At 41.4% G+C, this 13,914-nt stretch overlaps 1 protein-coding gene across 1 annotated transcript in view; it reads left to right on the forward strand.

The window, feature by feature from the left end:
* pcnx2 (pecanex 2) overlaps positions 1-13,914 on the forward strand; it is a 215,934-nt gene that overhangs the window by 185,321 nt on the left and 16,699 nt on the right. Inside the window, exon 34 of the mRNA XM_041188107.1 lies at positions 4,327-4,781. Within this exon, the coding sequence (XP_041044041.1) occupies positions 4,327-4,781 (455 nt within the window). The remainder of the gene's footprint in view (positions 1-4,326; positions 4,782-13,914) is intronic.

Raw genomic sequence — 13,914 nt, forward strand, 5'->3', positions numbered from 1 at the left:
TAAGTCATTGGTGTAAATTGTAAAGTGCTGAGGCCCTAGCACAGAATCCTGTGGGTCCCCACTAGTCACATCCTGCCAATCAGACAATGGCCCATATATAAATACTCTCTGTTTTCTGCCAGCCAGCCAAACCTCTATCCAGTCTAATATGTTACCCCTTCACCATGAGCTTTTATTTTCCGCAACAAACTTTGATGTGGTATGTTATCAAATGTCTTCTGGAAATCCAGTTACAGTACATCTATAGGCTCCCCTTTATTCACAGTGCATGTCATGCCTTCAAAGAACTCTAATAAATTGGTTAAACATGATTTCCCTTTCACAAAACCATGCTGACTCTTCCCAATTACCTTGTGTTTTTCTAAGTGCCCAGCTATATCCTCTTTAGTGATCAACTCTAACATCTTCCCCATGACAGACGTCAAGTTAATTGTCCTTTGGTTTCCTGTTTTCTGCCTCCCTCCCTTTTTGAATAGAGGGATTATATTTGCTACTTTGCAGTCTGATGGAACCTTTCCAGAATCTTGGGAATTCTGGAAAATTAACACCAACCCATCTATTACCTCATTAGCCACCTCTTTTAAGACTCTGGGATGAAGTGCATCTGGACCCAGAGACTTGTCAGCCCATAGCTCCTTCAGTTTGCTCAGTACCACTTCCCTAGTGTTTGTAATTTTCACAAAGTTCCTCTCTCTGTTCCACCTCCTGATTTACAGCCATTACTGGAACGTTTTTGTATCCTTTATAGTGAAGATAGAAGCAAAACATTTGTTCATTTCATCTGCAATTTCCTTATTATCTACTATTAACTCCCCATCCTCACTCTCTAGAGGATCAACACTCACTTCACCTACTCTATTCCTGTTTAAATACCTGTAGAAGCTCTTGCTATCCATTTTTATATTTCTAGCTAGCTTCCTCTCATACTCTAATTTCTTTATCCTGATTAACCTTTTAGCCATTCTCTGCCATTCTTTATATTCTGACCAATCATCTGACCTGCCAATCCTCTTTGTGCAGTTATATGCTTTTTACTTAAGTTTGATGCTTTCCCTAACTTTTTTAGTTGACCATGGATGTTGGGTCCTCCCTTTAATAGGAATATACTTATTCTGAGTATTCTGAAAATTCCCTTTAAATATCTGCCACAGCTTCTCTATTGATCTATCCCCTAGCCTAGTATCCAAGTTCACTTCAGCTAGCTCAGCTTTCATGCCCACATAGTTGCCCTTATTTAAGTTTAAAATACTAGTCTTAGACCCACTCTTCTCTCTTTCATACTGGATGTAAAATGCAATCATGTTATGGTCACAGCTACCTAGGGGTGCCTTTACCTTAAGAGGTCATTAATTAACTCTGTCACATTTTACAATACGAAGTCTAATATAACCTGCTCTCTAGTTAGTTCCAGAACATGCTGCTCTAAGAAACTATCTCGAAAGCATCCTATGAACTCCTCATCCAGGCTACTTCTGCCAATCTGATTTTTCCAGTTTAAATGTAGATTAGGTCACCCATGATTATTGCCGTCCCTTTATCACAAGCACCCAATATTTCTTCTTGTATACTTTGTCTTACATTGTGGTTACTGTTAGGGGGCCTGTAGACCACTCCCACGAGTGATTCTTTCCCCTGTTATTCTTCATCTCTGCCCAAACTGATTCTAAATCCTGATCTCCTGAACCAAGATCATCTCTAGATTTTGCACAAATGCCATTCTTGATAAGCTGTGCTACCCTTCCACCTTTACCTACTTCCTAATCTTGAAGACAAGGGTGCCTGTACCATAACTACAACCATTTATTTCGACCTGTAAACATTTCACTGCAGTAGTATGTCCTTGTTGATCTGATCCTTTGTTTGTTTGAAATGACTAATACTAAAATGAATTTGGAATGGGTGACCCATGATTTCTGGCAGTAAATCCCCAAGTTCCAATGGTGGGGGAGGTCATGGGTTCAAACTCTAGCCTCGAATGACTGTATCCCATCAGGATTTTCTTGCCAGCTTTTGCCAAATCTTTAGATGAAACGTTGTTCCCATCTGGAATCTAGCAAGACCCTCATCTGTTGTCAGGAGCACATCTCAACCTCAGTAAGTGTTGAGTTGCCAGAAAGGTTTTAGCATAAGGGATCAACCATTTAGCACTGAGAAGAGGAGGAATTTCTTCATGCAGAGGGTTGTGAATCTTTGGAATTCTCTACTTAGGGCTATGGATTCTTAGTCTGTGAATGTATCCCAGACTGAGATCAATTGATTTTGGGCACTTCGGCAATCAAAGGATATAGGAATACTGGAGTTGATGTCACAGTTCAGCCATGATCTTATTGAATAGCGGAGCTGTTATGGCCTACTCCTGCTGCTATTTCTTATACCCTAATTTGCCATCTTTAAAATGAAAGGGGATTTGACACTGTGTTGGGCATGAAGGAACATTGTGTCAGGTGTCCCAATGATGTTTTTGACAGCAGCGTCATCATTCTACTACTAATTACATTACAAAAACATTAGCTGATGACTATACAGGTGACAGTGCCCATTTAATAGATAGTTGTAGTTTAAAGTTTAACAAGTCCAACTGCAGGAAAGCAATCCAATCATCCAATGTAGCAAGAGATTTTAAGGAAGTACGATAGCATTCTCAGGAAATGTCACATAGGGAGTCCGATTGCAATATCTACAGCCAAGTGCTGTACACTGAGAGTACGTAGCAACCTCAACTGAATAAAATTTTCAAAAAACAATCCATACAACTAAATGCAATTCTTCATCACAGTGTTTGGAAACCGTTACAATGGCCAGCTGGATTAGCCAAGTGTGTATTTGGGTAAAGAACCAACAAAGTATTCCATTTAATGAGCCAGTGATTGATAGACAGGCTTAAACATAATATAAATCCCCCTGAGACTAACTGTACAGTTAGACTCCACCTGGAATATTCTGGGCACCACACTAAGCAAACAGTCCTAATCACATTTGTTTGCATTGTTCCCATATGCCTTCATCCCCTTCTTCTTTATCCACCTATCTATCCAATCTAATCTTGAATGTGAACATAGTTTCTGCCTCAACCACTAAGTCCTGAAGTGAATTCCACAGCCTCACAACTCTGTGTTAAAGATGTTTCTCTTGTTCTCTAGTCTACATCCCTTACATTTAATCTTTTATCTATAGTTCCTTATTCAAGTCCCTAATCTACGAGAAACAGTCTCTCCCATCTCTTCATAATTTGAAATATTGACATCACATTGCCTCATAATCTACAGTGCTGTAATGAAAAAGATCCTAATATTTCATGTCTTTTGCCCTTACTTCCATATATCCATGATAAATTCCAATGTCTTCATTTGTAATCCAGATTACCTATGTAAATTTATACTGGATAAAATTGACAGATGTAAGATTTTCTTTATTTTAGGTTTATCTAGGTAACAAATTGTAGAAGAAGAATAAAATCTTCTTTTATTTGAGTACATGACTCAGTTACAAAACAGTTTTGGGATATTTTGCATTTGCTTGTTGTAGGAAGTTTCTACATTTCCACAAATGTGATCACCTTCTCCACTTAATTTCAAAACATTTCAGATCTACTAAAGGCTGTCCTGTAGGTTTTGAAAAGATCACATCTCCAACCATATCTGAGAGTGGTTTTGCAAATTAGGACTGAATTCAGGACCCTAATGTACAATGTAATCCCCACCCTAGATGTTGAGAATGTATTATGTTTGGATTTTTTCATGTCTGTCCTATGCAGGGTTATAAATATGCATGGATGAGCTATTGCTTTCACATAGCTCCAGTGAATTATTCAGGGAGGTTCATGCTCTCCTTTTTAAAATTTATCTTTCTTGGGACGTTGATGTCACTGGCAAGACTGGCATTTATTGTCTATCCCGATTTCCCCTCGAGAAGGTGATGGCAGGCGTTCTTCTTGAATCACTGCTCTGTGTGTGGAGAAGATGTTCTCACAGTGCTATTGGATAGAGAGTTCCAGCATCTTGACTCAATGACAATAAGGAAAAATTTATTTCAGTATATTTCCAAGCCAGGATGGTGCGTGACTTACACTTGCTACCCTTGTCCTTAGTTGGTGCTGGTTACTGGTTTGGGAGGAAATTGAAATAATATATTTGCCAAATTTTCTTCATTTGAATAGACAACCCCTATACAATTACAATCAGTCAACAGGCAATATCTAAATCTAACCTGTGTAAAGTATACAAGAAGAGGCAATGGATTTAGTTTAACTTTGTCCAAAGGTTTTAATTGTATCAGTGAAATTGCAATGATTGAGTTACAATTCAATCTGTTCCTTTTGCATTGCAGGACGAAGGGAGCAAAGAAGCTGTTCAGTGCAGGCTTGTTCATCTCGATTAGAGGCTCAGCAACCACCTGCTACAAGTCAGTCAGGATCTATGCTGGAAACACAGCAGCCATCTTCACAGGCATCAACATCTGTCCAGGGCCTGGTTCAAAGGTTATCCAACAGTCAGCTGTCGTTCAATAATTCAGTTGCTTCTATGTTATCCCAAGTACCTCGACTCTCCACTGCAAGCCAGCTCAGTAGCCAGGGCCACTCGGGCACACAGAACAGGTGCAGCATCACCTCCTCCACGAGCTCCACCCTCAGCCTCTTGTTTGGGAAAAGAAGTTTATCCAGCGGACTTGTGATATCCGGGCTGTCAGCAGCAGAGGGAGGGCACACAACTGACACCCAGTCAACAAGCAGTGTCAACATTGCACTTGGACCATCAGTCAGCCATGGGAGCCAAATGACAAAGGTAATGCAGCAATTCTTCACCTCCATTCTAGGGGGTCCCAGTAGAATTCAGTGCCCAGAGATTATTTTTATTCATTCTTGGGATGTGGACATCCTTGACCTGGACAATTGCCTCTCCCTAATTTTCCTTGAGAAGGTTGTAGTGAACTACTATGGTCTGTGTGGTGTAGGTACATCCAGAGTGATGTTAAGTAGGGAGTTCTATGATTTTTGACTCAGCATCAATGAAGGAACAGCAATATATTTCCAAGTGAGGATGGTATGTGATTTGGAGAGGAACTTGTGGATGGTGGTGTTCCCATGCATCTGCTTCCCTTGTCCTTCTAGGTGGAAGAAGCCACGGGTTTGAAAGATGCTGTCAAAGAAGTTTTGGCGATTTGCTGCAGTGTACCTTGCAGCCATGGTGCAGTGATGGAGGAGGGAGTGAATGTTTAAGGTGATGGGTATGATGCCAATCAAGCAGGTTACTTTGTCCTGCGTGGTGTTTGGATTTGGGGCAGGAGGGTTGTAAGTTTGAGTCTCTGGACTGTCTGCTCACTCTTGGTTGGGAGAATTTTGTTCATTCTGCAGCTGATAGCTAGATCACAGCTTGGACAGACAATCCACACAGAGTATGAACAGATTTAGTGGACAACTCTTCATTTGGCTCAACCTCTCCTCCAAGCTGAAGGCAGGTGGGGATACATAGAAAACGGAGGGAGAATGAAAAGAACCACAAAATTAGATAAACTGATGGGAGCTCAGTAACAACCAAAAGGAACAACTATAATAACAGATTTGTTAGCAACATTGATCACATCAAACTGTTGTGAAGCAAATTAATGCAGGGAAAACTTATGGCTCTTGTTTTTTTTTCCCTAAGTAATCTACCTTTGCTTCCTCTCTCCATGTGCTTTATAATCAATGAAGTATTTTCTGAAGTGTGCTGCAACGTGGGGAAACACAGCAGCCAATTTGAATTGCATTAGGGCTTAGGGCTTTCCTGCTGTGCACAAGCTCAGAACACCTGCCAGTCCAGGTGTGTTTAGTGGTTTTCACTGCTACATACCTCTGTGTACAAATAATGATGGGGAAAGCTGAAATGAGAAGAAATTCAGATACATTGCAATTAGGGAAGAGAATCTACATAACGTAAAAAATGCACAGGAACATAGAAACAGGAGGAAACTATTTAGCCCTTGTACTTATTCCAATGATAACCTGTGACCAACTCCTTATGCACAGCTTTGTCCATATCCCTTAATACATTTGGTTAACAAAGTTTATCAATCTTAGATTTAAAATTAAGAATTGATTTGGCACCAAGTGCTACTTGCAGAAGAGAATTTCACATTTCTACCACCCTTTGCGTGTAGTAGTGTTTTCTTCATGTTTGAACTTCACTTTTGAAAGGCCTGGATCTATTGTTTGGCTGTTTTCTTTCATCCTAGATTCTCATCCACAGGTGCAGTTTTTCTCTGTCAATCCTACAGTTCCCATTAATATCTTGAAAACTTTGATCAAATCAACCCTTAATTTTCTAAATTACAGGGAATACAACCCTAATTTGTGCAATCTCACCTCACAATTTAACTTTTGAGTCCAGGTATCATTCTAGTAAATCTATGCTGCAGTCCCTCTGAGGCCAATATGTATTTCCAAAAGTGTGGTGTCCAGAAATGTTCACACTACTCCAGGTGTGGCCTAACTTGGTTTTGTATAACTGTAGCATAACTTCTGCTCACTGATGCTCAATTCGGATTCTGCCAGGGTTACCTATCTCCTGACTTCATTACAGCCTTGGTTCAAACATGGACAAAAGATCTGAACTCCAGAGGAGAGGTGAGAGCGACTGTCCTTGACACCAAGGCAGCATTTGACTGGGAGCCCTAGCAGAGCTGGAGTCAATGGGAATCGGTGAAAATTCGCCACTGGTTGGGGGTCATAGCAAGTACAAAGGAAGATGGTTGTAGTTGTCAAAGGTCAGTCATCTCAGTTCCAGGACATCACTGCAGACTTTCCTCAGAGTAGTGTCCTAGGCCCAACCATCTTCAGCTGTTTCATCAATGACCTTCCTTCCATCATAAGGTCAGAATTGGGGATGTTCGCTGATGATTGCACAATGTTCAGCATCATTTGTGATTCCTCAGATACTGAAGCAGTCCATGTCCAAATGCAGCATGACCTGGACAAAACACAGGCTTGGGCTGACAAGTGGTAAGTAACATTCGCACCGCACAAGTGCCAGGCAATGACCATCTCCAACAAGACAGAATCTAACCATCACCCCTTGACATCCAATGGCATTGCCATCGCTGAATCCCCCACTATCAACATCCCGGGGCTACCATTGACCAGAAACTGAACTGACTAACTATATAAATACTGTGGCTACAAGAGCAGATCAGAGGTTAGGAGTCCTATGGCGAGTAACTTACCTCCTGACTCCCCAAAGCCTATCCCACCCCATCTATAAGGCACAGATCAGGAGTGTGATGGATCACTCTCCACTTGCCTGGATGAATGCATCTCCAACACCACTCAAGAAGCTCAACACCATCCAGGACAAAGCAGCCTGCTTGATTGGCACCCCATCCACAAACATACACTCCTTCTAGCACCAATGCACAGTGGCAGCAGTGTGTACCATCTACAAGACGCACTACAGGAACTTGTCACGGCTCCTTAGACAGCATCTTCCAAACCCACAACTGCTACCATCTAGAAAGACAAGTGCAGCAGACACATGGGAACATAATTACCTCGAAGTTCCCCTCCAAGCCACTCACCATCCTGACCTGGAAATATATCGCTGTTCCTTCACTGTTGTTGGGTCAAAATCCTGGAACTCCCTCCCTAACAGCACTGTGGGTGTATCTACACCCACATGGACTGCAACAGTTCAAGAAAAGAGCTCACCATCACCTTCTCGAGGGCAATTAGGGATAGGCCTAGCCAGCAATGTCCACACCTTGTGAAAGAATTTTTAAAATACTCTTATTCTAACCCTCCAGGTATAAAGCCAGTATTTCATTAGCCTTGGTGAGGTTGGTGGGTTGGTGCTGGAGGTAGGATCCCCTGTTAGGGTTGATGGGACTGTCTGCATCCTAGATGTCAACCTTCTTTCTGCTTCCTCCTGACCCATGGGAGCCTGTTCTGTTTTGCTGGGTTTTTATGCTTCCAATTCCATTTACCTGTTACAGCTCTTGTCACATTCCCATATTGTCTTTTATTCCTTTGATTTATTCCTTTTGCCTTTTTTGTTTATGTGCATCAATGGTGAAAGCCTGAAACGTTGGCATTTAGAGAGACCTGGATGTTCTGAACATGAATCACACAAACTTAATATGCAAGCACAGCAAACAATTAGGAAAGAAAATTTTATGTTAGCTCATAGCACAAAGAGATTACAGTATAAGAGCGAAGAAGTCTTACTCCAATTAAATAGGGGCTTAGTGAGACAGTTTGGTGTCCTTATCTAAAGAAGGATATACTACCCTTGGAAGGAGTACAGCAAACGTTTGCTAGACTGATTCTTAGGATGAGGGGATCATCATATGAGGTGATGTTGAGTAGACTAGGCCTAAATTCCCTGGAATTTAGAAGAATGATCTCATTGAAACATAGAAAATTCTTAAAGGAATTGATCAGGTGGATTCTGGAAGGATGTTTACCCTGGTTGGAGAGCCTAGAACTAGGTATCACAGTATCAAAATAAGGAGTCAGTCATTTAGAACTGAGATAAAGAGAAATTTCATCACTTAGGGTTGTGGATCTTTGGAATTCCATGCCTCAGAGGGCTGTGGACATCGCTCAGATTTTGAACATATTCAAGACAGAGATCGATAGATTTTTAAATACAAAGTGAATTAAGGGATATGGAGACAGCATAGGAAGTGGAATTGAGATAGATGATCAGCCATGGTCGTATTGAGTGGTGGGATGGGTATGAAGGGCCAAATGGATAATACTGCTCCTGTTTCTTGTATTCTTGTGACACCTCTCTTTAACCATTTCCTGATCCTATTGTACCATTTTATTCTGTGTCATTCCCATTGCAGTTTTCACCATCCTTTCCTTTCCTTTGTCCTGTTCCTCTTTGTTTTGTCCTGGTCAACATCTATCCCTCAACTAACATCACTAAAATAGATTATCACACTGTTGTTTGTGGGATCTTGCTGTTGTCAAATCAACTGCCACATTTCCTGCATTACAACAGTGACTGAACTTCAAAAGTGCAATCAAAACAACTTCCACCCTCTCAGGTTTACATAATGGATTCCATGGCACTAGTAAACAAGAGCAAGGGAGTTCTTTCCAGTATCCTGGTTAACATTTAACCCTCAACCAACACTGAAAGCAAATTATCTGGTCATTTATCTCATTGCTGTTTGTGGAAGCTTGTTGTGTAAACTTTGGCTGCTGCTTTTTCTACATTGTAACAGTGACTACATTTTAAAAGTATCTTGTTGGCTATAAAGCAGTTTAGCATGTTCCAAGGTCATGAAAGCTGCTATATAAGTGCAAGCACTTTCTTCTTCGATTCTGATCATTTGTAATACCTTCCAGCCCTGAGGAGGGGTTTACACCTGACATGAGTTTCTCCGACAGACCTGCTAAGGTGCCTAGCTTTTTCTATTTTAGTTTCTGAGCTGCAGGATTGGTTTTTTCAGCCTATAAGAGGAGAGTAACCACTGGAGGCTCCAACATTACCCTAGATAGGCTATCTCAGCATCTGGACCACATTTCTGATGTTGAGATCTTGTGAGTATAGTGTAATAATTAACACTTTTGGTCAATCCAGTATTTGCTGAGCAGCATTCAATTGTTGAGGGTCTCTGTTAGTACAGTCACAGTTTTTCAGCTGCTGTTTCTGATGTCTGCTAAATGGTTTAGTTAATCCTGTAGGATTGGCAGTTAAGGGAGTTCTTATTGTCCTTTAATAAGATCAATATTCCTGCCATGTGTTCCAGACAGAACCTGAAGCAAAGGTTTGCTGAATTACTCCAGTTAAGATGAGAGCTACTTCTGGTACTGGCATTTTATATAATTCAACAGGCAGCCCTGAAGGCATGAACACTGCTAATTTATTTCATTGCTTTGCTATGTCTGAACTCAATATATTTTAATCTTTCTCGGTAAGCCCTGATAGCAAAGTATGGAAGCCCCAGAGGAAAATCGCTAAAAATATCACTTTTGATAATATATTAAGAAATTATTAAAAACCTCATGTTGTCCAATTTGTGGACATGTTAAAAGAACTAGTCTAATAGGATGATTCAGTAATTGACAGGTTGGAGACCAGAGTATTATTCCATTTGTCTCAAAGTATGTTGGCTGTGAAATTCTGTTCCTTAGCACATCCCCATCACCCTCTTGTCAGCCCCGGCTTTTCAATGCTATGAGTACAGATTGGCTTCCAAAATTGAGCATGCACCATACTGGTATGAGCATACCAGGTGCCATTTTGATGAGGGCGTTAGCACTGTTAAACTTCTGACAGCCAGTTAGTGAAGGTGGAGACCAAAGGTAAACCTTTACTCAGTTTTACACTTATTCACAAAGTGAGACATTACAAATGTATAGCTCCTAACTCTACACCTTACCCCAGTGTCAGTAAGTGTCCCTTTATGATCTTTTGAGTATACCAATTAAGCAAATTAATTAACAGCCCCTTAAAGGGGCACTGTAACAAAAATCTAATACTTTAACAGAAACTTACCAAATTAAATTAAAATAACATTCCCGGGGCTAGTGTCTCTTTATGCTCTTTTGAGCATATCAGTTAAACAAATAAACTAATTAACTACTAAATCACCCCTAAGTGTCTCTTTATATCTCTTTATACACTTTTGAGTAAGTAAAAAAAAAATTAAACTAAAGAACTGCCCCGAAAGGGAGTGTCTCTTCATATATGCTCAAGTAATCATCTAATGAATGCCCTCCGCTCTCCGCCTGTATATCCTTAACCTTAATTTATATAATTAACAAGCATGTGCACAGGAAATATGCAGAGTAGCTGATTGTTTTGTCCGTCATTAATTTGCAATTTTGGAGCTCAACACTCTAACCAACACCCTCTCTCAAACTCGTACTTTCAGATTAGAATCTGATTGTTTTCTGCTGCCTTTGGTTGCAATTGTAGAATTGTTTGGTGGTCCCTAGTGTTTATTAAAGTTGTTAAAGTTTATGGGAGTGGTGTGGTACATGCCAAAAGACATTGTTCTGACTTCAAGGATTCTGCACAAGACACGTGCTCCTAGATATGGGTGCAGTAGTATTCTTTCCCCTTGGAATGTCCAAGGGAATGATTAGAGGTGACACAAAACAAGACAGGCTGCTGGAAGAATAAGGAGTAGAGGGGTGAAGAGCACTCAGCTGGAGGTCATATCTGCCCAGGGTGCTCAGGGACCAATTGTCCTATGTCAGTGATGGACAAGGTATCAGACTTCTCCAACAAAAACAAGAAATGCTTTAAAAACTCAGCAGGTCTGACAGCATCTGTGGAGAGAAGGACAGAGTTAACATTTTGAGTCCATTAGAGCTGAAGAAGAGTCACACGAACTCGAAACGTTAACTTTGTCTTTCTCTCCACAGATGCTGTCAGACCTGCTGAGTTTTTCCAGCATTGTTTGTTTTTGTTTCAGATTTCCAGCATCCACAGTATTTTGCTTTTATATCAGACTTCTCCACTTTACCAAGGATGATCTTACTAAAATCTTCCAACTGCTGCAGGCACAACTGCCTCCTCAGAGCAGAGCTGGCCAATTTGCTGTGAAGGTGACTGTGGTCATGAACTTCTATGCGCCGGGCTTCTTCTAGGCTGGAGTGGGCAATGTTTTTTTCCTTTTTGTAACATTTCCCAGCTTGCCATCCACTGTTGCATCAGGAAGCCAACAAGGCTCTGTGATCCAAGAGTCTGAACACATTTCATTCTCGTGCCAGGGAGAAGCAGGCACAGCAAGCACGTAGCTTCAGGAGGATTGCAGACTTCTCTATGGCGCAATGTGCCATTGATTGCATACACATAGCTTTGCTGTCAACTCTGAAATGTACCACAACAGAAAGGGATTCTACTCACTCAATATCCAGCTGATGTGTGACCATATGCAGCGTGTTATACAGGTCAATTCCCAATATTATAACAGTAATAATGGCCTTCATTCTATGGCGATCTGCTATGCCATCTGCCTTTGAGCCACCATGACAAACCAGAGGTTGGTTACTGGACAACAAGGGCTATCTTTTGACAACATGACTCATGACTGATGCTCAACATGCACATGTGAGCAGCATATATACCATGTTGCCTCACAAAATGTGATGGAACCATTAGGATGCTTAAACAATGTTTTTGCTGACTGGACTGCTCTGGAGGAACTTGCAGTACTTGACAGAGTGGATGTCAAGGTTCATGGTGATTTGCTGCAGACATGAGCAGTTATCCCTTGTCACCAGCTATATAGCAATCAGCTGAGGAGGAGAAGGAAGCTGGGAGGCAAGCAATATACCCCCTTTCTGGCCAGGCTGTCCATGATTGACTCATCTAAGTTTGATATCAGTAAAAGCAACCCTAGTTCCTCATTCAACAAAAGTCCTACACCTTCCCTTCCCTCTGTTACAGACCATCACAGAATGCACTATAAAATAAACATTCCAAACCAAATTTATAAGTTAAACCATGCATATTGATTACAAAGTCAACTAATCATCCTTGTGCATTCCCTTAGTGCGTGCTTTCAGCTTGCCTTTGCCTGCTGCCAAGCAGTGCTACCTGATGGCTGTAATATGGTTGGTGGAAGACTGCCGATGGCCATGGAGGACCCCTTGAGCAATTCTGTGTTAGATGGCCCAGCTTCAGGCTGCACCATCTTACCATAAGTGGCAGCAACTAGGCTGTCTGTCTGTCTTACACGCATTGGAAGGGAACAATAACAGTGGAGATGGTGGCATAGTGATAATGTTAATGGATGAATAATGCAGAGACCTATGCTAATATGCTAGTTCAAATCCCAACAAAGCAGCTAATGGAATTTAAATTATTATTATTTTTTAATTGGAATTAAAAGCTAGTCTCAGTAATAGTGACTACCCATCTAGTTTACTAATGCCCTTTAGGGCCTACATGTAATGCCAGATCCACACAATGTGGTTGACTCTTAACTGCTCTCTGATATGGCTTAGCAAGTCACTCAGTTGTACCAAATCATTCCAGAAAAGTCAAAGGAATGAAACTGCATGCACCATCTGGCATCGAACTAGGAACCAGAAATGACTATGGCACACCCTGCCCAGTCAACCCTGAAAAGTCCTCCTTAATAACATATGGGGACTTGTGCCGAAACAGCATGATATAACCATACTCAATGAATCATACTTACAACCAATGTCCCAGATACCTCCATCACCATACCTGGGTGTGTCCTGTTGCACCAGCAGTCGGACAGACCCACCAGAGGTGGCAGCACAGTGGTACATAGTCAAGAGGGAGTGGCCTTGGGAGGCCTCACACATTCACTCTGGACCCCATGAAGCTTCATGGCGTCAGGTCAAACATGGACTGATTGCCACCTACCCCCTCCAGATTGAACATCATTTGTGAGAAGCGATGAGGGTAGCAAGGGTACGGAATGTACCCTGGATGGGGATCTTTAATGTCCATCGCCTTGAGTGGCCTGATAGCACACTACTGATCGAGCTGGTCAAGTCCTGAAGGACATATCTGCTAGACTTGGCCTGCAGTAAGTGGTGAGAGAACCAAGAGGAAAAAACCTATTTAACCTCACCCTCACCAGTATATCTGTTACAGATGTATCTGTCCATGAGGGTATTGTTAGGAGTGATCACTGTACAGTTGTTGTGGAATCAATACCATCCATCATGTTGTGTGGCAATACTTCTGTCCTAAATGGGATAGATTCAGAACAAATTTAATAACTCAAAACTGGAAATCCATAAACTGATGTAGGCCATCAGCTGCAGCAGAATTGCATTCAATCACATTCTGTAACCTCATGCCAGCATATTCTTCACTCTACCATTACCATCAAGCCAGGAGATCAACCCTGGCTTTATGAGGCGTGCATACCAGGAGCAACACCAGACAGACCTAAAAATGAGATGCCAACCTGGTGAAGCTACAACACAGGACTACA

This window comes from Carcharodon carcharias, chromosome 5 (genome assembly GCF_017639515.1).
Source record: "Carcharodon carcharias isolate sCarCar2 chromosome 5, sCarCar2.pri, whole genome shotgun sequence".
NCBI lineage: Eukaryota > Metazoa > Chordata > Chondrichthyes > Lamniformes > Lamnidae > Carcharodon > Carcharodon carcharias.